Raw genomic sequence first — 23,387 nt, 5'->3', positions numbered from 1 at the left:
GTCCGGGCCCCGCTGAAAACTCCGGGCCCGGGGGAAAAAGTCCATAGAGGACAACACTAAACGACCTTTCGTTTTTAAGGTCATGAGTAAAAAACTGGCACGACTTTTCTTTTAACAGTTCCTTTATTTTGTTGTACGTATCACTTGATTCACTTATAATTTTAACACCGATTGATATTTTTTTTAAGAAAAAATCGGATATACCATTTTTTAGCAAAAGATTCTTTATAAAGTCACTATCTTGCACTAAAACCTTGATAGGTGGGAGCACCACCTTGGTGGTTTATCATTTGGGGCGTTTTCATTGCACTCCATATTATCTACCTGGGCGTCCAATAATTTCTCCTGTTATCATTTTTATTACTCACACTTGGTTTATTAGTGTCCAAAAGTTTGGTTAATTTATTTGAAGACATTTCGTCTTCAATTTGGTTGCAATTTTTTCGTTTCACCGTTGCGTTTAGTTTCACTTAGTTGCAGGAAAAAGAAAACACACGTCTGCTCTGGTCAGAGAGAACACAGCTACTGTAGTATAAGCTTTTTTCTCATTTGTATTGTTTCAACATCGTTGTTTTGCAATACACCAAGGTACTTATAAACTTCACCTTTTTCCATTTCCTTAATGCCTGCTTTGGTGGTCATCTGCAACCGAGTCAATATTTATAGCTTTGCCCTTGCAATTTTTATTTTTCGGCATTTATCAAATCCCATGGGCATTCGGATATCTTTAGAGAAACTAATTACGCAATCTATCAATTTTTCCAAATGAACCACAGAGGGCTAAGCGAATCGGCTTGAAAAATGTCACTGCGGATGTGGATTTCATTGGTGTAGTATGGAAGCTTGATTCTGATTCTCCAACTTCGCATTATCCTTTGTAAGAACGATGTCATTGTTTCTTTAACCCCATATAACCGCAGCACAGCTATTAGCCAAGAGAGTGGGACAGAACGCCAGTCGATGTATGCTGCATACAGGTGTCGATTTTGTTTTTTCAAATGCCCCAGAATTACTTGGTCTATAACTAGCTGTTCCTTACACCCTTGGGATGCTCGGACGCATACTTTTTGTTCTTCCACAAGAAGGTCGTTCAGTTGAACATGGTCATATATCATGTTCGATATTGTTTTTTAAACTAAATGAACTAGTTTTTGTAATAATTTTTTTTAATCAATAACATTTTTTATTTAATCAATTTCAATAAAAATAGAAATAATTAGGAGGCCTGCCATAGAAACACCACGTTCCTGTTCGTGTATAACTGGTTTACGCCACGGATTAATGAGTGCAATGGGAGTATTTAACCGAGAAAATTTCTTACCTGGAATCTTCTATAAGATATACCGTAATTTCAAATAAACCAATTCATTTGTGATTTTCCAACAATTTTTATTAATTTTTTTTATCATCAACTTTATTACAATGATATTTGGTTGCTGTACATTCAAGTATTCATATATGGATTAATATTTTTTCGTTGTACAATTCTACCTTTTATGAAAAAATACCATTTTTTTCTTGAAAACTTTAATATATATTATTATCGAGTATACATACGAAATTGCAGTGAAAGGATAATGAGAAGAAACAAATGTGGGGTTTTAAAAACTCTTGACAAATTTTAGAGTGCTTAGTTCATTATAAATATTTGACCTCCATAAATATAGTTTTTTGTTTGTATGTATGTATATTATGTACATATTTGGTATAGTTTGATTAAAAAGTTGCTCTTGAAATTTTAATGTAATATTTTCTTAATCTACATATACTTTTTTTTTTTTTGCTTACTCAACTATCGACTAACTTCAATGCCTGATAACGTCTCCGGAGTACGCTTTGCTTAATTCTTAGGTTTTATTTTTTCATACATTTTCATAAAGCTTTTTTGCCATTGCTCTTGTTTTGGTTTCGTGAGTGAAACCAAAACTTTTTGTAAAGTGTTTTTGTAGTTGTTTTGTTTTAGAATACAATAGAAGTAAGTTATTGAAACAAAAAGATATTCACGCTAATGTAATCTAATATACGCTACTTATACTTTTTTCGCTACGTACTTACATAAGTAATTGGCCACTTTTTATTAGTTGTTGTTTTATACAAATCTTTCAGATATTTCTGTGTAACAAACTACTACTAAATAGTAAACTTTTTTACTAACGGAACTTCAAGTAGAAAAGGTCAACGATTCGTCCTATACTACGTAGAATAGTTTACCACAAGTACAGCTGTGTTCGCTATACTAGCAGCGTGGATATTGGAAAGTTTGGACTATTTCTTTTATTAATTTTTTTTATAAAAATATAACTTATGCTACAACAAAAAGCACATAACTTAAAGTTTCACACTTCGTACAAAATTAGAGCAGAATTTTTAGAGAATCTTCGACCATGCACTTTTATAACCCTTTGAATTTCGGTATAATAAAGTGCTAGTTTGATGTATATACGAGTATAGCTATTCCCATCGCTCCATATGGAAGCATAGGGACAAAAAAATAGTTTGAAAGTTTGAGGTGGCTCAAAATTCGTGTTGATTTTTGCCAATTTTGTTAGTGCATTTTCTTCCGTATAATGTTCGAAATTTTAAGTATCAAAAATTAACGCAAATTACGGGCCTCTTTAAATGAGCGCAAAATAACGCAAAAATTTAACTACAAAATCGCATACCCACAATTTTTTTCAAAATTCTGACAAAAGAATTTGAAATTTTGTTGAAATTAAAAAGAAAACTTTTCCGCAAAGTTTGAAACTTGCAATTTGGCTTTTGTTAAGGAAAATCCTAAGTTTTTAATAAAAAATAAAAAAATAATTATATAAATTTTTTTTTTATAGTATAACATTAAAATTAAATTTTCTTAAGTTTAACATTAAAAATAAAAAAATTATCTAATAAATAATTTTCTTTATAAAAACCAAATTTGATATTTTCATAACATTTTTTGATCTTTTTGGAGTCTAAGACTTGCAATTATGTGGTTTTTGTTGCACTATAAACTTAAAAAATTATATAGAAAACAAATTTGCAATTTGAATGAATTTTTTTTTAACTTTTTAAAACTAAATTTGAAAATTTGATAACACTTTGTTTTAATTTATATAACTTTCTTAAGTTTTGCGCAAAGTTTGAGATTTGCAATTAACAGGATTTTGTTATAGAAAATTTTAATTTCGCAATAAAAATTAAAAAAAAATATTATTTATTATAAAAAAAAAGTTTGCTTCATGAAAAATAAATTTAAAACATTTGATCAATTTTTTTTTGAATTTTTTTAGATATACATAATATTAAAAATAAAGGAAATTATGCAAAAACACTTTTTTTATAAAAAATAAGTTTAAAATTTTCATGCATTTTTGTTTTAATTTTTTCAAACTAAATTTGAAATTTTGTTCACATTTTTTTTTTTTTTATATAATTTTCTTAAGTTTTGCGCAAGGTTTGAGACTTTCAATTATCTGGTTCTTGTTATAGAAAACTCTAATTTTGTAATAAAAAATAAAAAAAAATATTAAAATACAAATTTGTGTTATAAAAAATATGTTTGAAAATTTTATGAAGTTTTTTTAATTTTTTTAAGTATGATATTAAAAATTAAGAAGTACTGATAAAATATCATTTTTTGAAATTTTTTAAATTTATTTAACTCTTTTAAATTTTGCGCAAAGTATGAGATTTGCAATTATCTGGTTTTTGTTTCGGAAAACTCTAATTTTGTAATAAAAATAAAAAAATATTAAAAAAAAAAATTTTGTTTTACAAAGAACTAAGTGTGAAAATTTGATTAATTTTTTTAAGTATAATATTAAAAATAAAAAATTATATAAAAACAAGTTTGAAATTTTCATGAAAGTTTTTGATTTTTTAGGAGTCTAAAACTTGCAATTATATGGTTAAACTTAAAAAAAAATAATATATATAAACAGTTTTGTTTTATAAAAAAGAAGTTTGACATTTTGATAAATTTTTTTTTGTTAACTAAATTTAAAAAAAAATTTTTAATTCATATAATTTTCTTAAGTTTCGCGCAAAGTTTGAGCCTTCCAATTATCTGGTTTTTATAAATTTTTATAATTTTTAATTTAATAATTTTTTTATAATTTTGTAATAAAAAATAAAAAAATATTTAAAAAAATTTTGCTTCCTTAAAAAACAAGCTTGAAAATTTGATGCATTTTTTTAAGTATATTATTATTTATAATTAAATTATATTATAAATTAAAAAATTTGAAATTATAAATAAGTTTTTTAAAATTCTTTTTAATATTTAACTAATTAGTTTTATTAGTATTTATTTTGTTTTTTAATATTTTTATTTAAGTTTTGCGTAAAGTTTAAAACTTGCAATTATCTGGTTTTCATAATAGAAAAATGATGAAAATTGATAAAAAAATTATATAAAAACCAACTTTAAAATTTTTATGAAATTTTTTGAACTTTTTGAAGTGTGAAACTTGCAATTATGTGGTTTTCTTAAGTATAAACTTTATTTTTCTTTTACAAAAAAAATAAAAAAAATTTGAAGCCTGGAATCATACTTTGTTGTTGTAGTATAAACTTTATTTTTTGTTGTATAAACTTTATTTTCTAATAAAAAAATAAAAAAAATTATATAAATAACAGTTCTGTTTTATAAAAAAATAAGTTTGAAATTTTGATTAATTAAAATTTTTTTCTTTAAGTTTTTATTTTATTCTTTTAAGTGCCCAAAGTATGAAACCTGCAATTATATGGCTTTTGTCGTAATATAAAGCCTCTCTTTTTAATAAAGCATAAAAAAAGTAAATAAAAATCAATAGTCAAAACTTTGCAATATGACGCGCTGCTATTATTGTGCACACAGGTGTATATGTCGGCATGTATACATATTTGTAAATAGTTGCATATTGTAAAAATACACTCTAAATATTTAGTTTTCTCGCTTTCATATGCATAAGTTCACATAGTAATAAATTTAAAAAAAAAGTTTAAGAAATATATTTTTATCCTTTAAATTTTTAGTACTCAGTTTCTTAACATTTTTTATTATATAAATATTTTTATTATTTTTTTATTTTTACTTTGGCTTAATTTATTCTTAGTTAAATTTGTTGCTGTTGTTTTTACCCTTGCTTGTGTTGCTGATATTTCCCTTTTGCTCTTAACTGTACACACTACAACTACAAATCTTGCTAATGTACTTTTTTTGCCAATGTTTTGATTAATTTTTGTAATTTTGTAATTTTTTCCATTTTTCAAGTTTCTTAATTGATTTAGTACGAAAATAATTTTTCTCCTAACTTCGTTCTTTTCACTTTGCAATCGTCTTGAATCAGTAGAAATTTGCTTGAAATAGTATTTTTTTATTTTCTGTTGCAAAGGTTAAATTGCAGGTTGGCTTGATTATTTTTACAATTTTATTTTACAGAGAGATTAAGCTTTAAAACGTCAGTTATTCTAGATTTTTAGTCATTACTTTATTTTATTGCACAAATGTGAATTAATTTTATCTGAGGAAGCTGTGCTAGTTGTCTCACGGCAGATAAGATTAGATAGATAAAATATTTAGGTGCTAAAAAGAGGAGTGACACTGTAAGCTCCAGCTACCATGCCCCTTAAATTCCAATGTCCAATGGTCTCTCAGACTTTTTAATGAAGAGTAAGCGTTCTTGGGAGCCGCATTTCCGTCATATTCTTCTTGCGAAATATAAATCTACTAAAGAGATACTCCTTCGTTGGAGTTGCTTTTGATTCTTTTTTTTTTTTTGTTTTGGTTTCCCTGAAAAAACATTAATTAGAGCAAAAAGGAAACGAAAGCTTCGATTCTACGGTTGATATGAAAGAAATATCATCCCAATCATATTTCCTTTTTTTCGTCGGGACAAACTAGCAAGTACAGCATTCAAACAACATTACGTCCATTGGACTATACTCCGGTTTCTTTTTTTATTTTTATTTAAATCTACCCGACCTCCGAAGAAATCTGAGTACTGGTAGAACTTGTGGTGCCAAGGAGCCAAGGTGGTCGCTTCTTAACACATCAGTGCCAAAGGCCTCAAGCCTGATTCGAGCGCAGCCCGGGCAGACGTACAGAAAGTGGTCCGCTGTCTCATAAGGCCTACTATACCTCCTACTTCTAACAATATTTCATCCAGGCATAGTTCTCTTAAGAGATCTTATGCGGTATAGAGCTGAGTTGAGCGTATGCCCATTTTTTCGGCAATACCAGGCCAAGATGCATGCTTCTTCTTCTTTAGACTGCACTGACGAGTCACAGAATCGACAAACGCAGTTTATGGCTTCACTATCCGTTGTGGCTCTCGAGAATGCCTGTAAGCATTTTGACTTTGTTCTTCAGAAGGTTCATAAGTTGTTTAAACCTTTTAAAAGTCTATGGCTACCAAGTAAATAAAGAGTGGACAGACTAGAGGTACTTTTTCCAGGAGGGATAAAGGCAGATGACGAGTGACTACTGCCAAACTAAATACATACTTTTTTATCAGTATTCATTAACATTTCATCATGGAATGATTTACGCCTCAACGAAGTTTACAAATCGTTCATTCGAATTACGAAAGTCGACGATCTGTGAAATGAGTTCCTCGCGCTCAGGCCCACTTATGATGTGTAGCCATTTGAGTACCCGTTTTTGGGTTAATGGCTACTTTAGTAAGCAAAATTCGCATATTTGGGCTGAAAAACAAGGGTTGCTACTCTCTCCCCTACTTTGGTATTTTGTTGTGGACTCTCTTCTTAATGATCTGCAGGAAATTGGACACATCCAAGCCTACGCAGACAATGTGTGCGTACTAATCTCAGGACGATCACTTGAAGCTATATGCAATAAAATTCAGGTAGCTCTAAATAAGATTGATTATTGGTGCGCATTGCATGGCCTTTCGGTGAATCCTACAAAAATTACCATAGCGCTTTTCACTAGGAAACGCAATAAGGAAGGCTTGATACTACCCACATTGAAAATGGACACACTGCAACTGTCTTCCGAGGTTAAATACTTAGGAGTAATCCTAAATAGTAAGCTTATCTGGAAGAAGCACGTCGAGCAGTAGGTCTCTCGAACACTCAAAGTCTTCTGTCAGTGTAAGAGAACCTTTGGCAAGACATGGGGTCTAAGACCGGCGATAGTACACTGGTTGTACATCACTCTGATTAGACCCATTTTTACAAACGCCTCTGTAGTATGGTGGACGGCTACAATGCTTAATTGCAGAGTAAAACCCCTAAACAAGCTGCAGAGAAGTATGTGCTTGGGTATCACAGGTGCCATGAGTAAGACATCTAGTGATGCCCTTAATGCCATTCTGAACTTGCCACCTCTAGATCTTCAAATTCGAAAGGAAGCAATGAAGGCGGCGTACAAGCTCAAGTTAAAGGAATTCTGGGAAAATGAAGAAAACACTGTCCACTATTTGATATACCACGAGTTGTTGGGGCAGTGCACACTGTTCTCGATGCCAATGGGAAATCGGGTGCCTTTCGTTAGCTTCTGTGGGAAGTATGATGTTTTGATCCCAGATCAATGGTTAGGTCCAGAGAACCTATTAACGGGATATCAGTACAATTTCTACACCGACGGATCCAAAACCAGTGATGGTAGCGGATCTAGATGGTACTTAGATGAAGACACTAAGTACTCCTATGCCACAGGACAGATGGTCACGGTATTCTTTACGGAAGTCTATGCCATCTTGAATGTGGCATACTGGCTAATTAGAATAATTAAGGCGGTTTAGCAGTATTGGAATTTGTAGTGACAGTCAAGCTGCACTGATAGCCCTTGCTAACCCACGCTGCTCCTAGAAGTTAGTCGGTGAATGTAAAACAAAACTGAACAGTGTTGCAAAACACAACAAAGTTGGAAACGAGTTGGCTGATAAATTGGCTAATGAAGGTTCTGCAAGTATGCCACTAGGCCCTGAACTCTTTCTAGGTGTCAATTCCTCATCGATTCAAGTATGGATTGACGACTTCATGAGGTCTACCCATAGAGGACGTTGGTCAGGGTTGAGCCAAGTGCCTTGTGAAAGAAGCAAACAGGAAAATTGCGCCTGTGGTCAGCTTAAGGGATCGTCGACAGCCCGATGTGCCTATCGTGTACTGAGGATGAGCACACTGCAGAGCATTTTCTCTGTAGCTGGCCGGCGTTTTCCAGAATCAGACTTAGAATATTGGGTTGCGATATACTGAGCATGGATGAGGTTCATACTCTTCCTCTCCCAGATCTCTTAAGATTCATCAATGAACCCAAGAGATTTGTGGAAGAGTCGCCTCATTTCACCTAATTTTTCCGTCTTACCACCCAAATTTTATCTTTTCTATCTCTCTATGCTTTCTACTGAAAGCTATCCGGGCGCAGTACAATGGTCAACTGACTGAGTGCTTGCACTTGTCCAACCCCCCACAAATCTAAACTAATCTAATCTAAGCCGTTTGCATTCCATAGCATAATTCTAAAAAACATTAGTCATTTAGGTTGATGTAAGGTTTGATTGAAAAGTAATGAGCCTTCCCGCGCGGAGCGTCTGCCAAGCGATCAACCAAATCGGCTGGTGGGAAAAAATGATCGTTGGACCTTCCCCTTCCACTAGAAACCGGTCCCAGTTCCCTGGCAACAGCGGTGCAGTCAATATCGCTCCGCGCGTGAAAGCTGTTTTAAAAGTGTGTTAGGATTTTGCAGTGGCGAAAGTGCAGCGATCTTTGGAGCAACGTTACTCGATCAAATTTTGCGTAAAGCTAAACAAAACGAGTACCGAAACCGTTGGGCTACTCAAGAAGGCTTACGGGGACCAATCTCTGTCTTGTGTCTAGGTAAAACGGTGGCACAAGTCGTTCAAGGAAGGCCGGGAGGACGTCGAAGACAAACAGCGATCTGGAAGGCCTTCGACGACGCAAAGAGGCGAAGATGTGAACCGGGTTCGTGAATTTTTGACCATTGACCGTCGTGGTAGTCTACGTGAGATCAGTGAAGTTAAATTTTACTTATTACAATGTGCGGGAAATCGTGACCGGAAAACTTGAAATGCGCAAAGTGTGTGCCAAATTTTACCCTTCATCACGACAATGCGCCGGCGCACACCGCCTTCCTCTGCACCTCTGCATTGGCTAAGATGGGGGTTCCGGTGCTTCCCCACCCTCCCAACAGCCCAGACCTGTCCTCTTCGGACTTCTTCTTGTTCCCGCGTCTGAAAAGAAAGCTGAAGGGGAGGCGTTTCGACTCCATCGAGGCGATCCAAGAAACTGTGACAGCCAAATTGAACGCGATTCCGGCGGATGAGTTTAAAAAATGTTTCCTGCAGTGGAAGGACCGCTACCAGCGGTGTATTGACGCTCAAGGGTCCTATTTCGAAGAATATTAGTTGTATAAGCCAAAAGGTTTAATAAAACTGCTTAAAAAAACAAGGGTCATTACTTTTCAATCAAACCCTGTAAGATTTTTGCAAGATTAGTAGCCTCTTTGCAGCGCTAGCGCGAACTCATTTTGTTTCGTGAGTTTTTCTAAGATTTGGTGCAGAATATTTGGGTCTTTCGAATGGTTATTTCCTTTTTCTATTTGGAAGTAGTTGGTCTTCTGATGCAGTTTGAAGGGTGGGCTTAGGAGCAGATTTCGTATTGTTTAGTGCTGATTCAAAAGATGATTAAAATCTGAGAATAATTTGTTTTTTTATAAAAATTTGAATTTTTTGAATATTGACGTCCCAGGTTCTCATTGGTTCACTCTGCCTATTATTTTTCAATTTCTTGTTTTTTTTTTGTTTTTGTTCTTGTGTAGTTGTTACATTTACTTGGTAATATATTTAAAATTTTAGTTAGGAGATTTCGTTGAAAAAAATGTATACTTTTTAATTTGATTTTTTTTTGTAGTTTTTTTTATAGGATTTCATATACTTGGTAATATCTTTGAATTTTTAGTTTTGACACTTACAAACATATTCATATAAATGTATAAAACACTCAACTACTTAAAGTAACTTTGAATAATTTCTGTGACTTATTTAGGTTAAGAATAACTTCAGATATTTAAATACAATTTGATAGAGCAAAATGAACAATCCAAGAAGTAGAGATGTAGAGTAGAGTAAGAAAAATTCCTAAACGTATATGTATGTAATATATATGTATATCTATGCATAAATACGAGGGTTATGCAAATAGTAGTAGTGACTTGTAGAAAGTAACCAGTGCAACAGAAAACAGCTTCCAGTAGCTAAGTATAAGTTTGCTTGCTTAAAACGCTTACAGCTTAAGTAGAGATAGTGAGCAAAAAAAAATATTCGTTTTTTTTTCTTTTCTACTTTAACTCTTAAATGTAAGAAACTTTAGAATCGCCGTAAAGTGACAGTGCATTTCGAATGGATTTTGCTCTTACTCAACTCCCTTTGACGCTCGATATATTTTACAAAGCTTTCGCTATCATCTCCAATACGCGCATATTATTTTTCTGTTATTTACACCTCCGCCGCCTCATCGAGCACCATCGAATGCAAATCCATGGCGGAGCGCGTTTTACGCGGCGGTCGTGGCATCATGAACTGATTGGGGCTGGGGCCGACGAACACCGAGTTTTGGCGTGGACGCGCATGCGTCGCATAGCCTGCAAGAGAAGAATAAAAGATAAATGAAATTTTTATAAAAATTAATTAAGGCAGGCTGTGATGTGTAAAACCAATATAAACTTAAATTCGATGCGCATAATTAAAAAAAAAAATACTTTGCAGCCACTTTGTGCACTCCAAAGTGCCGCCCAATTAAGAGGGGAAAAAATGCTTTAATTGACATTCTTTGTTGCTTATGAAAAGCGTTTAACTGTAATCTGTAGTTAAGTGCCAACACTCGCTTCAGAGCCATCGCATGATACTCGACTCGACTCGACAACAACACTGCCGGTTAGTGCAGAAATTTGCGAAATGACAAAAAAAAAATGAGCTACAGCACACAACGAAAGGATGCATTTGCGTGACATGTCCGTGCAACGCATTGTCGGCGTGTCACGCAATTTGCATTTGCATTTAATAAACGAGAAAAGGCGGAGAGCATGTCGAGTCGAGCTGAGGTTGTGAAGTGAGTTGACAACAACATTTATTTCCATTTGCTCTTAGTGTTGCCACATTCCACTGCATCTAACCAGCTGCACATACCCAATTGGAAAAGGTTTAAGGGGGTATTATCTGGCATTGTCCTCCTTACTAGAAGGAGGAAGCTTGATGGACTCGTTCTGCCTAAGCTAAAAGAAAAAGGTTTAAGGGGGTATTATCTGGCATTGTCCTCCTTACTAGAAGGAGGAAGCTTGATGGACTCGTTCTGCCTAAGCTAAAAGGAGTCTCAATCCTCGGTAGTAAACTCCATTGGAAGTCCCACGTTGAAACAAAGACATCCAAATCAGTGACAACATTCTGCAAAACGTGGGACGTTTCTACTATCAAGATCCTTTAGATCTACTTCTGGATGTGTAGACTCTCTCTCGTGGGAGTTAGCAGGACTTATCGAGACTACAACGCACTGTGGCCATCTGTTGCACCGGAGCTTTCCCGACAATGCCAAACCTCCTAGTGTATTTCTGCCATGAAAAAGCTCCTCAGCTGCTGAGTCGGCTTAAAACTGTAGGTCCCTCCATTTGGGGAATAGCATCAAGACGCACACCACAAATAGGAGGAGGAGCTCGGCCAAACACCCAAAAAGGGTGTACGCGCCAATTATATATATATGTATATATAGTCTATCACCACTTGATATTTTCATGCACGGAGAGACCTTGAAGGCCATCTGCAGGTGAAACACAATGAGAATTGGTACGGCCCCTGTCCGGCATTGGACAAAAGAGAAGGCATGGGACTCGATCCAACGATTCACTCCATGTTCCTTGACTCCTTGCCATCAGTAGTCGTACTTGAAAGTAGTTTCAAGCAGAGGTGTATGCTGTTCAAGAAGCGATGAACTTTGTTGTGGAAAACAGATGTAGAGGCAGCTCTGTATCAGTCTGTGACAGCAATGTTGCACTCATGGCCTTGGACAGCCCTCCAACCACTTAAAGCGTAGTTGAGTTCTTTAAAACTAAGCTGAACTACGTCGGTAGACAGATAATCCTGGTGCTAACATGGGTCCCAGGACACTTGGGTATCGCGGTTAACAAGCCCTCTGACTCTTTAGCTACGATGGGCTCTGAGAACAACTTCGTTGTCCCGAAAAAAACAAAAACACAAAAAAAAAAGGGGGTCACGCTTCATGAGAGCTGGTTTTTTTTAGCCTTTTGAGGATTATTTTTGTGTTTGGCGAAACATTTCATTACAGACTCCAGATTTAATATTTAATACATTAAACTAAATAACTTTTATTTAGTGGCTGACATAGCCGAAATATATTTTTTTACTGACTACTGAAAAAACCGCGGTCTCGGTAGTCTAGCCTGCCATCCCAGAGGTTGTGGATTCGAATCCCACGTAAAGCACGGTCCTCGCACTTTCCAAATTTACCTACCTTCCTTCTTTCTAAAAACACACAACAAAAAGTCTCATTCCTCAACCCCAGAAAACTTATCCTTCTCATCCTTATTCCTGCACACTGATCAGCGCATTATTTGCATTATGGCTGCTAAAACAAGCAAAAACAAAGAAAAAGACTCAGTTACAGATTGCATCAGTGGCGCCAGCAGAGGAAGCGGGTAACCGCGGCAATAGCGCAGACACACCAAATTTAGCGAAGCCCTCAACCAGCTGTGCGATCCTGCTGGAAGAAAAATGTGAAACACAGACGGCGCTCTAAACAGTTAAAAGGCGTTGTTCTTAAGCAACGACGGGTGGGCATTCCCAGTACTTAGAACTGGTAGCGGCAGGCTAATCACACTAAGCAAAATAGATTAACGAAACCAACGCAAGCCTGAGTCTTGTCGAGGCCCTATGCTCCCGGGAGGAGTGAACAAGGAACAAAAAAAAACTGAAAAAAATTGCAGTAAAAATATTTTTTTACTGATTACTCGGAAAAATTGCATTAAAAATATTTTTTTGCTGACTACTGGGAAAAAATTGCGTTAAAAATATTTATCTGACTTCCTTCTCGATTACATTAGAATACTTCAGAATATTAAGCTCATTTGGGTTCCCGGTCAAAGCGGCATAGAGATCAAATGCTGGGCCGATGAGCTGGCTAGTCAAGGGAACTCTGGAGATGGTTGCATTGCAATATCAGAGGCTTGGAGTTTTCTTGAGAACCTGTGGTGTGCCACTGGAAAGATGGGCCTCGCATCAACTCAACGTGCGCTGAGCTAGTGCGCAAACGTGCAAAGTCGCGAAATCCTTCTGGCCACGGGTAGATCGGGGCCGCTCGAGAAATATTCTGAAGTTAACAAAGACGCTGGAATCGAATTTGATAGGTATCCTTACCAGACATTGTCTGCTAGGTGTCTATGTTGTGAGGCTTGAGATTCCTTTCTGCAGGAGCTGTCTGGAGGACGAGGTGTAGTCATCTCAGTGCCTTCTTCTCAACTGCCCTGCTCTCGACGGCCAAAGACATTTACGGAGTCCGGGACTCGAAGTGAAAGCAACTTCAGACCGCTCGTCAAGCTGATGCAACGATATCAGCTGTTGGCTAAATGACAGCCCAGAGTATTGTTTAGAAGCGCCCGGAAGCATTTTTCCGAGAGTAATCGCGAAAAAAGAAAATCAGTCATGGATTTCAAACGCATTTTATTTGGCTAGAAAATCACAACCAACGATTGTTTGTGAGCTCGACCACCTTAAAGTAAAGAAAGTTTTTGTTTATCGCACCATTACTCGTCACACTGATACTGGCGCCATCGCAAAACGTCATGGAGGTGGACACTGCAACGTCATGTGAAAAGGTTCAAAAAGTGAAGAAGCGACTTGGCTGAAATCCCCGACGAAGTGCCAATCAAATGGCGAAAGAACTGAAGATGTCTGACCGTAGCATCTGCCGCATACTAAAGTATGGTCTCAAAGTCAAGCCTTACAAGATCCAAAAGGCGTTTGATCTCATTCTAAAGCAGCAACATACGAGAATTTGAGTTAGCGATTCGCCTCCAGGAGGCAGTACACGCCACGAGTAATGACTTGGACCGCTGCAACCGCAGATAGGCGCTCTCTAATCGCTTTCATCAAGCCTGGCTTGTCGTGGTCGTGAGCAGGCAAACATTTCGGTGGCCTTGGACGTGCGAGGTTCGAACTAAAAGATTCACTAGTCTCAAGCCGCTGAAAATAGCCATTGTCCGCGAGTGGGCCAAAATGCCTGCAAGTCACATTGCGACAACTTGCGATTCGTTTGTGGACCATCTCAAGGCCATAATCAAGGCAAAACGTGGTCACATCGAGCAAAAGTGAACTGATTCTTAATTTTGTATTATCTTCACACAATTTTTACTTCGAATTGAATAAAAGTAATTTTCGAAACTAAATTTATGGTATTTTTAATTGGTTACACTTCGAGTGCCGGACCCTGAAGGCTCTCACTACTTCGCTATTTCGCAGCGGATATTACGGGTTTAAATATCATACGCCTGGTGAAATTCATCAGCAGCTTTAAGCGGTTAATACAAACATAAATCGCCACTGCTGGACGTCATCCTCTAGTACAAGCCCCTTCTACCTTTTTCTTCCACCTGCCTTTTCCCTTCCCCTCCACCTGTATGGTATCACAACGGATAAATTTTAAACTTTTTTCGAAGTGGGCTCCTAGGAAGGACAGCCATTTAACCTAACCTAACCTATGCAGACTTTTGTCATACAGCTTTTTTCTTGTTTTGCTATTTTTTGTTATAAAGCAAGAGAAACAATTTAAGTTTTTTATATTTTTGAATACTCTCTCTATTTTTTAATAAACTCTTGATGTTTTTTCAGTTATTGTATACCTTCAGGGAAGTAGGAAAATATGCTGCTGTGTGTAGACTTAAGTTCATCACTGTACAACAGATTCTACGTACCAAGAGCTAGTTGTTAGCTTTTTAAAATTATCATTTAGTCATTTCAAATTTAATTCCATTGAAATCGTATGTTTTAATTTAGTGCTTGATTATTTAAATTCCCTAAATATCTTGAAACCAAAATTTATTTCGGATATTTCCTATTGGGTTTTACAGTTCATAACTTACCAAACAATATGAGCTTACCCAGGGACTATTTTTACTTCCCGGATATTAATGCGCTTATTATTGCATACTTTTAGCTGCACTGCCGTACAAATTTGGCGAGTGTCGACAACAAATGTTGCTGCGAGTGCAAACGAAGCTGGCAACTAAGAAAATAAACGACTTTCATAATTTGCAACGAAAACGCAACTCGCACGATATGATTTTTGCATTTAAATGCAAATTATTGTGAAGGAGCTGCTGCTCCTGCTCCTACAAAATATGAAAATACGAGTAAAATGCAATTTCCGCACGTGAATATGCAGATGGAAGTTAATTTTCGCACATGCGAGCACAACACAAGGGCTTACAAGTGAGTGATAAATAAGGCGGGATATCGAATGTGAAATGTGCGAATTACTGAAGCACAATTCAATTAATGCAACTTGAAGGCCATCGAATTTTTTTATTATTTTTAATATTATATAAACACTTCATAAAGTTTACGCGGTGCTTTTTTTTCATATAAAAAATGTTGAGTATTCTTTATATGGAGAAAATGCAAAAAACCGCCAGAAAACAAAAAAACAAAAAAAACCAACGCGTGTTTCGAGCCATTTCACATTTTGTATCAAAATTCTAGGGATTATAAAACTGCATGTTCGAACTTTTTGTAAAAACTCTGATTAAAAAGTGTGGTATTTTGATGATAATTCATTGCGTTGTTTTTACAATAAATTTGCTAAATATCTAACACTCGGATTTTTATGGTTTTTGTAGGAAATGAGTTATATTTTCATAAAAGAATTATTAAAATTAAATGAGAAACAAATAAATTTCAATAAGTCCCTGTGTGTGTTTTTTTTGTTTATCAGTTTCTAGGGGCAGTCGCGTTTTTCAAAAAATTTGGTTTTTTTATTAATTTCTTACAATAATAAGTGTAATATGTTAAAAAAATTGTGTGAAAGTTTGAAGAGAATGCGACAAATACTTTTCGAGTTATTCAACAATTAACAAAGGGCGCTCGGGCGTTCCGGAGCAGATAGCAAATCTTTAAATGCGTTTTTCTCAAAACTATGTTTTTGAGGCGTCGATGGACGAGCGAGAATGGAGAGTAAAATTTCAAGGCCATGCAACGTTTTGGGCATTTTCGTTCCGCGAGAGAGAAAAAAGATATAACATAAAGGAAAAGGAGAGAGAGAGCTATACACTATATATATCTTAGTTACACTTTAGGCTATTTTGTCTGAGGTTTTCCTTGTGGTTGCTAATTTCTAGTGAGAAATAACATTGCCTACTTTTTAACGTTCAAACTTGTAGGAAATATATCTTTGGTGCCTACTTTTTGGCGTTATATTTCCTTGGTGCCTATTGTTTGAGGCGTTTTTTTGGTCCCAATTTTTAGGGGGTTTTGTTTTCTGGTGGCTGCTGTTTGGCGCTTATTTCCGTTTCCTGGCTAGTGCTTGTGCGTACTATAAAGTCCTATCCATTCCGTCGTCGGATTTAATGCTATTGCCTTGCGGTAATTTGTGTTGTTGCTGCAGTTCTGGAATCGCTGCGTTTGTGCGGGTGATAAACGCTCAGAGTAGTGCGCGTTGTTGCCACGGTTTGTGTCCGGCATTTACCTACACCGGTCGACCCTTCTCCGTTTTTTGTAAATTTTGTCTATTTGTATTCTCTGCAAATGTTGTGAATTTATTTAGATATATATTCTTTCTCTCTCTCTCTCTCTCATTCTCTCTCGAGTCTCTCCATCTTTCTTTGTCTGTCTGCCTTGAAAGTTTCACTTCTGTTATGTGTACTACGCTACACGCACTTTTTGAACTTGTGATCACTTTGACTTAAAAACCGCTTGGTACATTTTAATAAAAACATAAAAAACTCGTGCCTGATCGCAGGATTTTTTTTCCAAATATTTCGAGTTTTTTTAAACAATTAGTTGTCAGTTTATTTTCGAAAATCTGAAAAATATTTTCTGAAACCGTTATATTTTTAATTTTGAAAAAAAAAAGCTTCGATCAGGCACAAGATTATCTATTAATAAACCTAATTTCTCTTGCCCGATTGATTTTAGATGAATCTCCAAGGGCTTGTGATGATCACCGCAAGGGTCTTCTGGAGAAACGGGTTCCACACAAACAGCGCTAACTTTTACAATTATTATTTTTTTGTTGAAATTTTGCTATGTTTTCATGCCATGTTTTTATTTTTGTAAAATAAAGCAATTGACTAGCAAAAAAAAAAAAATTTGGAAAATCTTCATTTTTGCGCTACAGCTACGACAGAAATCATACAACGCCTAATCTCCTTGCATGATTTCCTATGAGAAAATGTCCTGTGCGGGCTCCTACTAAGGTCCTGATTTGAAGTCTACTCAGTTTTATAATACTCTTGAACAGACGTAAGTTTAGCCTTGGCCATGTTTGCCTAGCAATTTCACAGGTGTTAGCGCTAATCCATCTTTGATTTACAGAACTGATTAGTGCGTCCTTAATGAGAAGCTTACAAGCTGCGAGAGGTATCTCCATAAAATTACTTATGTCTGGCATACAGGTACCTTCTCTTGCAAGTTGGTCTGTCCCACAGTTCTATGGTATATCTCTGTGGCCTGGAACCCAGCATAAGATTGCACGATATTGCTTGGCCATCTCATCTAGAGATTGACGACAACCTAAGACACTCCTTGATGTTGTTTGTAATTTAAGAAACATCAATATTTGTACTGGATTTACCATATTATTTAATATGGCATTTCATCAATATTGCGAAACTTTAACGCACTGTAAAAAAAACTGTGAACCGATAGACCAAAACCAAGTAGGGGTTTTACTCTTCTACATGAGCTCTTTCATTTACAATTGGTTTGATTTGGGCGCGAGCCGATGACCTGAAAATTGTCGCACTGTGAAGTCATTAGCTATTATTTTTTAATTTAGCTTTTAACCACTGGACAACCTGCAGGAAAAATCTTTATTTGTCTCCGCGAAATGTTTATAAGGTTCAAATTTTACAACGGGGTGTATATGAGAACAAAACGTAGAGGCCCAACAAGTATTCATATGTAGTATATCAGTTTGGAGGGAAAAATCTATTATTTCCTCGGTAAATGGCTGTAGTGATCGATATCTCATACAGTATCGATCAAACAATTTAAAGTTTATTCTCGTTGTCAAGGTGATATTTCGCAGCTCTAAAATTCTTTTGCTGTTTTTTGTTTGTTCCATTCAGTTACGAGTTAAAGGGTGTTAAGGTGTTACATGGTTACAATGGAAGTCAACAAAGAGAAAATTCGGTAGGTAGGTAGGTAGGTAGGTTAGATGGCAAGAGTAGCCCAGCTACACTTGAAGTAGCACTTACGTGCCATTTTGATACCATAATGTGGACCACTACCTGCGAAAAGTTTTTGAAATAGCACACGATGAGACAAACCTCCATTTGTCTTGCGCTTTTTTTTAGAAATAAATTGGGCAGTTTCCCTTTAACAACAGTCAAGGGTACACATGTCTGAGAAGGGGACAGCTGGAACCGATTCTGTCGACCCCTTCCTGGCAAGCTCATCGGCAGTTTCATTTCCTTCTATATTTCTGTGCCCAGGAACCCAGATAAGGGAAATGTTTTCTGCACGTTCGAGACCAGTAGAGAGCTGCAATACGGCAATGACAGGGCTTTAATCGTAGCTTTACTATCGGAAAAGATATTAATGTCTCCCTCCCAACAGTGATCTCTAAGCATTTTGCATCGTGAAGGCCTGTACTTGAAAAACACTACCAGTTTTTGGCAGTTTAAAGGAGACTGAAATATTGGCTGATTTAGAGAAAACCCCTGCTCCCACTCCAGATTCCATCTTAGAACCGTCAGTGAAAACAGAGGTACCTATAACCGTGCCGACTCTCCCCTCTTTCCAATCTGGCCTGCTCGGAAAGATAGCCTTAGCACAACCCTAAAAACCCAGTTTGCGAATAGAGAGATCAGTACGAGGTACAGAGAAGAGAGGGTAGATCTGATTCAAGATGCTACTATGTCCAGCAGGAAATTACCTCCGGAGGCCAATCTCCTTCAGCCTTATAACACTCTGAGCAGCAATGGATTTAACTTGAAGATCCACGGGAAGTAAGTGCAGAATGCCGTTGAGGGCAGCAGTGAAAAATGTTTTACAAGCACCAGTGATGCCCACACATGCAGTTCTCTGCACTCTCTCTAGTTTAGTGGAGTTGTAGCTCTTCTGAAGAGTTGCCCACCAAACTAGGCAACCGTATGTCGAAATTGGCGGAACCGCTAAGTTTTACATCCAGAGTACGACACGTGGTTTGAGACCCCATTTTTTGCCGAACATAGATTTACAGGCGTAGAAGGCTATACTGACTGGCCTTCTTAACTCGATTTTCTATATGCAGCTTCCTTGGGGTCAAGTTTGTAAAATTCGGTACATTTTAAAAATTTTCTTTGGTAAAGGCGAAAATGCGAAAATACAAGCTAGGCCACTGAAGTTGTGAAAGGTGTTCATGGAGCCGATACTGTAACAGCTAATTGCGTACATTTTTGATTTCGTCGATTCCGTTGATGTTGAAGAAAATGTCGGTAATGTCGAAAATATCGATAAAATCACAGAAATAACCGAAGTTGACCGGAATGTTAGTAGTCTCAACATCGTCCAGGAGTTGAAGAGCGACCATTAAACAATTTTAAGCTATTTGGCAAAAATTTGATGCAAGAATAATGGATTTCTTTTCCTTCTCCTTTATTGCAGTATTAAATCCTGTTCATCAACCATTTTTATAGAAGAAATTCCTCTTTCCGCAAACTAATAGGTACATACATTCAAATCATTGACGCTTACATCCTATGTTGGAGTATTTCATCGAGCTCCTCTTCCAATTCGTGGGATGCAGTTTGATGTTGTTCCACAAATGTGGGCACCAACATTTTTCTGTGTCGCCTCCGAATGGAGTCGCTTTTCCATGGCAAATCTGCACTCGGTTGTTTATCAAAGCCTGCCCCTGAGCGATGGCAATTAGAAAAAACCTTTTCTTTCATTTTACTGTTTCGTTCCCCCTGTGGATTTCGCTCCCGGATATTACCGAGTGGTAGCCACACACACAAACCCATTCCGCTACGGCGGCCACCTGATATTCACCTATCAAATAGTAAAGAAAATAATTTTCAACAAATAAATAAAAAAATGCTTTATTAATTAAATTTCGTCATTTTACTGTACAACTTACACATATTTTTTACAATAATTTAAGCTACAAATTTCGTTTTTTCTCCCTTCCTTTCTTGCGCCTCGGCTTATCGATATTCCTCAAAACACACTTGCACGCATTTGGCAATTTCACCATATTCTCCTGCATTCGGCCATCGACCACCACCACCAAATTTCTATAGACAAAATGCTGTCTACACTTCGTAGTTATGTAGAAAGGTAAGAGTTCCTCGTATTTACAAGGCGCGTCCTCGTTCTCACACTGCTCCACTAAAACGCCTTGTTTGTATTGTGGGTGTTGCACCACCATCAGCCACTTGGATTCTCTTGATTGAGCCACCTTCGGGTATATTAAACGTGTCCTACTGTCGCAAAAATAACTCTCCATGGGCTCACCATCAATGCGACTCTTCACATTTGGTATTACAAAATCATCTTTGAAATAGGATTTGAACTTTTCAAAGTCTTCTCGGTTGAAATTATCCAACTTAGGTAAGTCCAGATAATCTGGTACCTCTGTGCAAAATGGCATTCCGTTAAGTCGTTCTGGGCAAATAACATCATCAAAGCTTGCTGGCCTTACTTTCGTCTCATTGAATACAGCAAAACCAGGTCCTACTTTAAAAATGCTGTCCAAATTCTCATCAAAAACTTCATTTAGCGCTGTTAGTTGCCGGTTGTCGGCAGTGGATCTCATAGGCCACATAATACCAAGTAGCGAGAGCTGCAACAGCAATCGATAAAACCACATTTTATTGCTGTGATGGCGACTGCTTTATTGTTTTATAGATCGGCCAAATGTTGAGATTTTCCCACCGCTGCATGAATGAATGTGAGCCCAGTTGTTAGCTGTTGTGATTGATGAATTCCGCCAACTTTTTGTGGTTTTCACACAGTTTCGCTATTTATTTGCATTAAATTTAAGGATTTTCCACTGTGCGCTGATGAACTCCGCTTAATTTTAGGTTTTTCCCACAACTGACAAGTTGTGTTGGATTTCTTGCTCTTTATACTACAAACCGCTGCTAGAGAGTAGCGTCTATGATAAATGAGTGTAAGTGCAGGTGCCGTTAAAATTTTAAAGAGGCGAAATTACATTCATAAATGCGCAAAAGAGACTACTCGATAAGGTCAGTTTGGCTTGCAATTAAATTTCGGCACACAATGCGATGCAATTCTGGAAATGTTTTTACTACGTCCTTGTCGCGAAATTCCTAGAATCACTGCCATTAGTTGTTTACGAGCTATTGTTGTTATGAAACTATGCGCGCGATTACACAAAGTGATTCTTACCTGCTCACTCAAAATGCGTTGGAGAGATGAGATTGCCTTCGGAACTCCAATTCTAAAGTAGCGTTGCCAACAACACACTTGGACAAAGGACAACAAATTTGTTTTCGGAATGCGAAAAAATATGCACTTTGATGCAAAATTATTCAGGTATTGAACTAACAACAAAGCAATGATAAATACTTATTTGCACTTTTTGCTTTTGCGCTTAGTTCTACCAACAACAATGCAATTAGGGTATTCACAGTTTCGTTTTAAAGTTATTATGTGGGAGCTTAAGAAAGGGACTAAAATTGAAGTGTGAGCACCGCGAACTGATTTTTTTAAAATAACTCGCAAATTAAAAAAAATTGCCAGCCTTGAACGGAAAATAGAATTTATTAAATGCGTTCCATTTTTCCCCGCCAAATTTTTTGTTATTGAAGCAAACATTTAAAATGCATGCGAAACCATAGATTTTTGGTAGTAGTGCTGCATACTCGGTTTTTCATTTTACTATCAATTTAAGGTCAAATACTCATTTTTTATAGATATTTTTTAGGAATTTTTTTTTAAGAAAATAAAAAAGGTGGTTTTCAAAAGTCCTCCATTTTGCTATTTTTCAAAAAAAAATTTCCCATTGTAGCACCTGCCAGAATTTTTTTTTTTAACCCTTTATTATTGTTTCTATTTCATCTTAAAATATTTACAATTTTTCTTTATTTTTGGGTTTCAACAGTATTTAGAAGCCAATACCACTATATAAAGGGTGGACCATATAGCGTTTGCTTTTTGAACCACCTATTTTTTTGAGAATGGTAACACAAATGACATGTCAAATGTATTCATAATTTACTTAAAGGTTTAACATTTACGAAATGGGGCGCTATACGCTTGAACAAAATTGGGAAATATTGAAAACCTATTTCCAAAGTGATGACTCTTCTTCTTCTTTTCTGATTTTCATATCGGTGGCTACGTCAATAAGCAAAATTGTCGGATTTGGGGCTCAGAAAATCCACACGTTACTGTAGAGAAGCAAATGCATCCACAACGAGTCACTGTTTAGTGCGGTTTTTGGTCTGGCGGAATCATCGGGCCATTTTTCTTCGAAAATGAGCCAGGAGCCGCGGTTACAGTAAATGGCGAGCGTTACCGTAATATTGTTTCCAAAAAGCGAAGAGGATGACATGGACGACATTTGGTTTCAACAGGACGATGCAACTTGTCACACTGCCAAAGTTACACTCGAACTTTGGGCTACCGTTTTTGAATTCCGAAATCAATTGGCCGCCTCGGAGGTATGATTTAAGCCCGTTGGACTATTTTTTGTGGGGAGCCGGTAAGGAAAAATCCTATGCGAACCATCCAGAGACGATTGATGCTTGAAAACACGAAATCGAAGTTGCCATTCATGAAATTGGAGCCAAAACAATCGAAAATGTGCTTAAAAATTGGGTTGATCGAATGGCCTACTGTAAAGCCAGTCGTGGCAGTCATTTGAACGATATTCAAAATAAAAAATAAAAAAGTTTGAAAAAATATTGATTAATTTTTTTTATAGCCGATTCAAAAAGAAAATTTTACATGGCCCACCCTATACAATGATCCCAGCGCCCGAACGCAGAGAAAAGAGTCGTCACGGTTGACGATCTATAATATAAGAAATACTTAAATTTATGATCTAAAATTTTTTTGACATATTCTTAAAGGATTATATTAAGATTTTTTGAAGAAAAAAATTTATTTTTTTTCGAAATTTTACAGGTATCTGTCCCCTTAACATCAAAAATGCCTCAACTCGATCGAGGAAATCAAAAATGCACGCAATTAGCTGTTACAGTATCGGCT

The 23,387-nt window shown here is 36.4% G+C and overlaps 2 protein-coding genes across 4 annotated transcripts in view; both read right to left on the bottom strand.

The window, feature by feature from the left end:
* Window positions 1-4,498: 4,498 nt before the first annotated feature.
* The window catches only part of LOC128857082 (uncharacterized), a 44,067-nt gene continuing 25,178 nt past the window's right edge, over window positions 4,499-23,387 (bottom strand). The window contains exon 5 of the mRNA XM_054092650.1: window positions 4,499-10,585. Coding sequence (XP_053948625.1) covers window positions 10,440-10,585 — 146 coding nt within the window. The 3' untranslated portion in view covers window positions 4,499-10,439. The remainder of the gene's footprint in view (window positions 10,586-23,387) is intronic.
* LOC128857081 (protein spaetzle-like) lies at window positions 19,467-21,686 on the bottom strand. Of its 3 annotated transcripts, none has more exons than XM_054092648.1 (2): window positions 20,287-21,686; window positions 19,467-20,198 (listed from the first exon to the last, which is right to left on the bottom strand). In XM_054092648.1, the coding sequence occupies exon 1, from the start codon at window positions 21,016-21,018 to the stop codon at window positions 20,311-20,313; it is 708 nt and encodes a 235-aa protein (XP_053948623.1). In that variant the 5' UTR covers window positions 21,019-21,686; the 3' UTR covers window positions 19,467-20,198; window positions 20,287-20,310. The 3 variants fall into 3 exon arrangements, with proteins under 3 accessions (XP_053948623.1, XP_053948622.1, XP_053948621.1); XM_054092647.1 differs by lacking the exon at window positions 19,467-20,198 and having other exon boundaries at window positions 20,222-21,490; window positions 21,561-21,685; XM_054092646.1 differs by lacking the exon at window positions 19,467-20,198 and having other exon boundaries at window positions 20,222-21,481; window positions 21,561-21,685.

This window comes from Anastrepha ludens, chromosome 3 (assembly GCF_028408465.1).
Source record: "Anastrepha ludens isolate Willacy chromosome 3, idAnaLude1.1, whole genome shotgun sequence".
Classification (NCBI taxonomy): domain Eukaryota; kingdom Metazoa; phylum Arthropoda; class Insecta; order Diptera; family Tephritidae; genus Anastrepha; species Anastrepha ludens.
This window is presented reverse-complemented; position numbering and strand designations above follow the sequence as displayed.

Excerpts from the sequence above, each read along its gene's own strand:
- LOC128857081 (XM_054092648.1), bottom strand. The coding sequence starts at position 21,018 with ATGTGGTTTTATCGATTGCTGTTGCAGCTCTCGCTACTTGGTATTATG.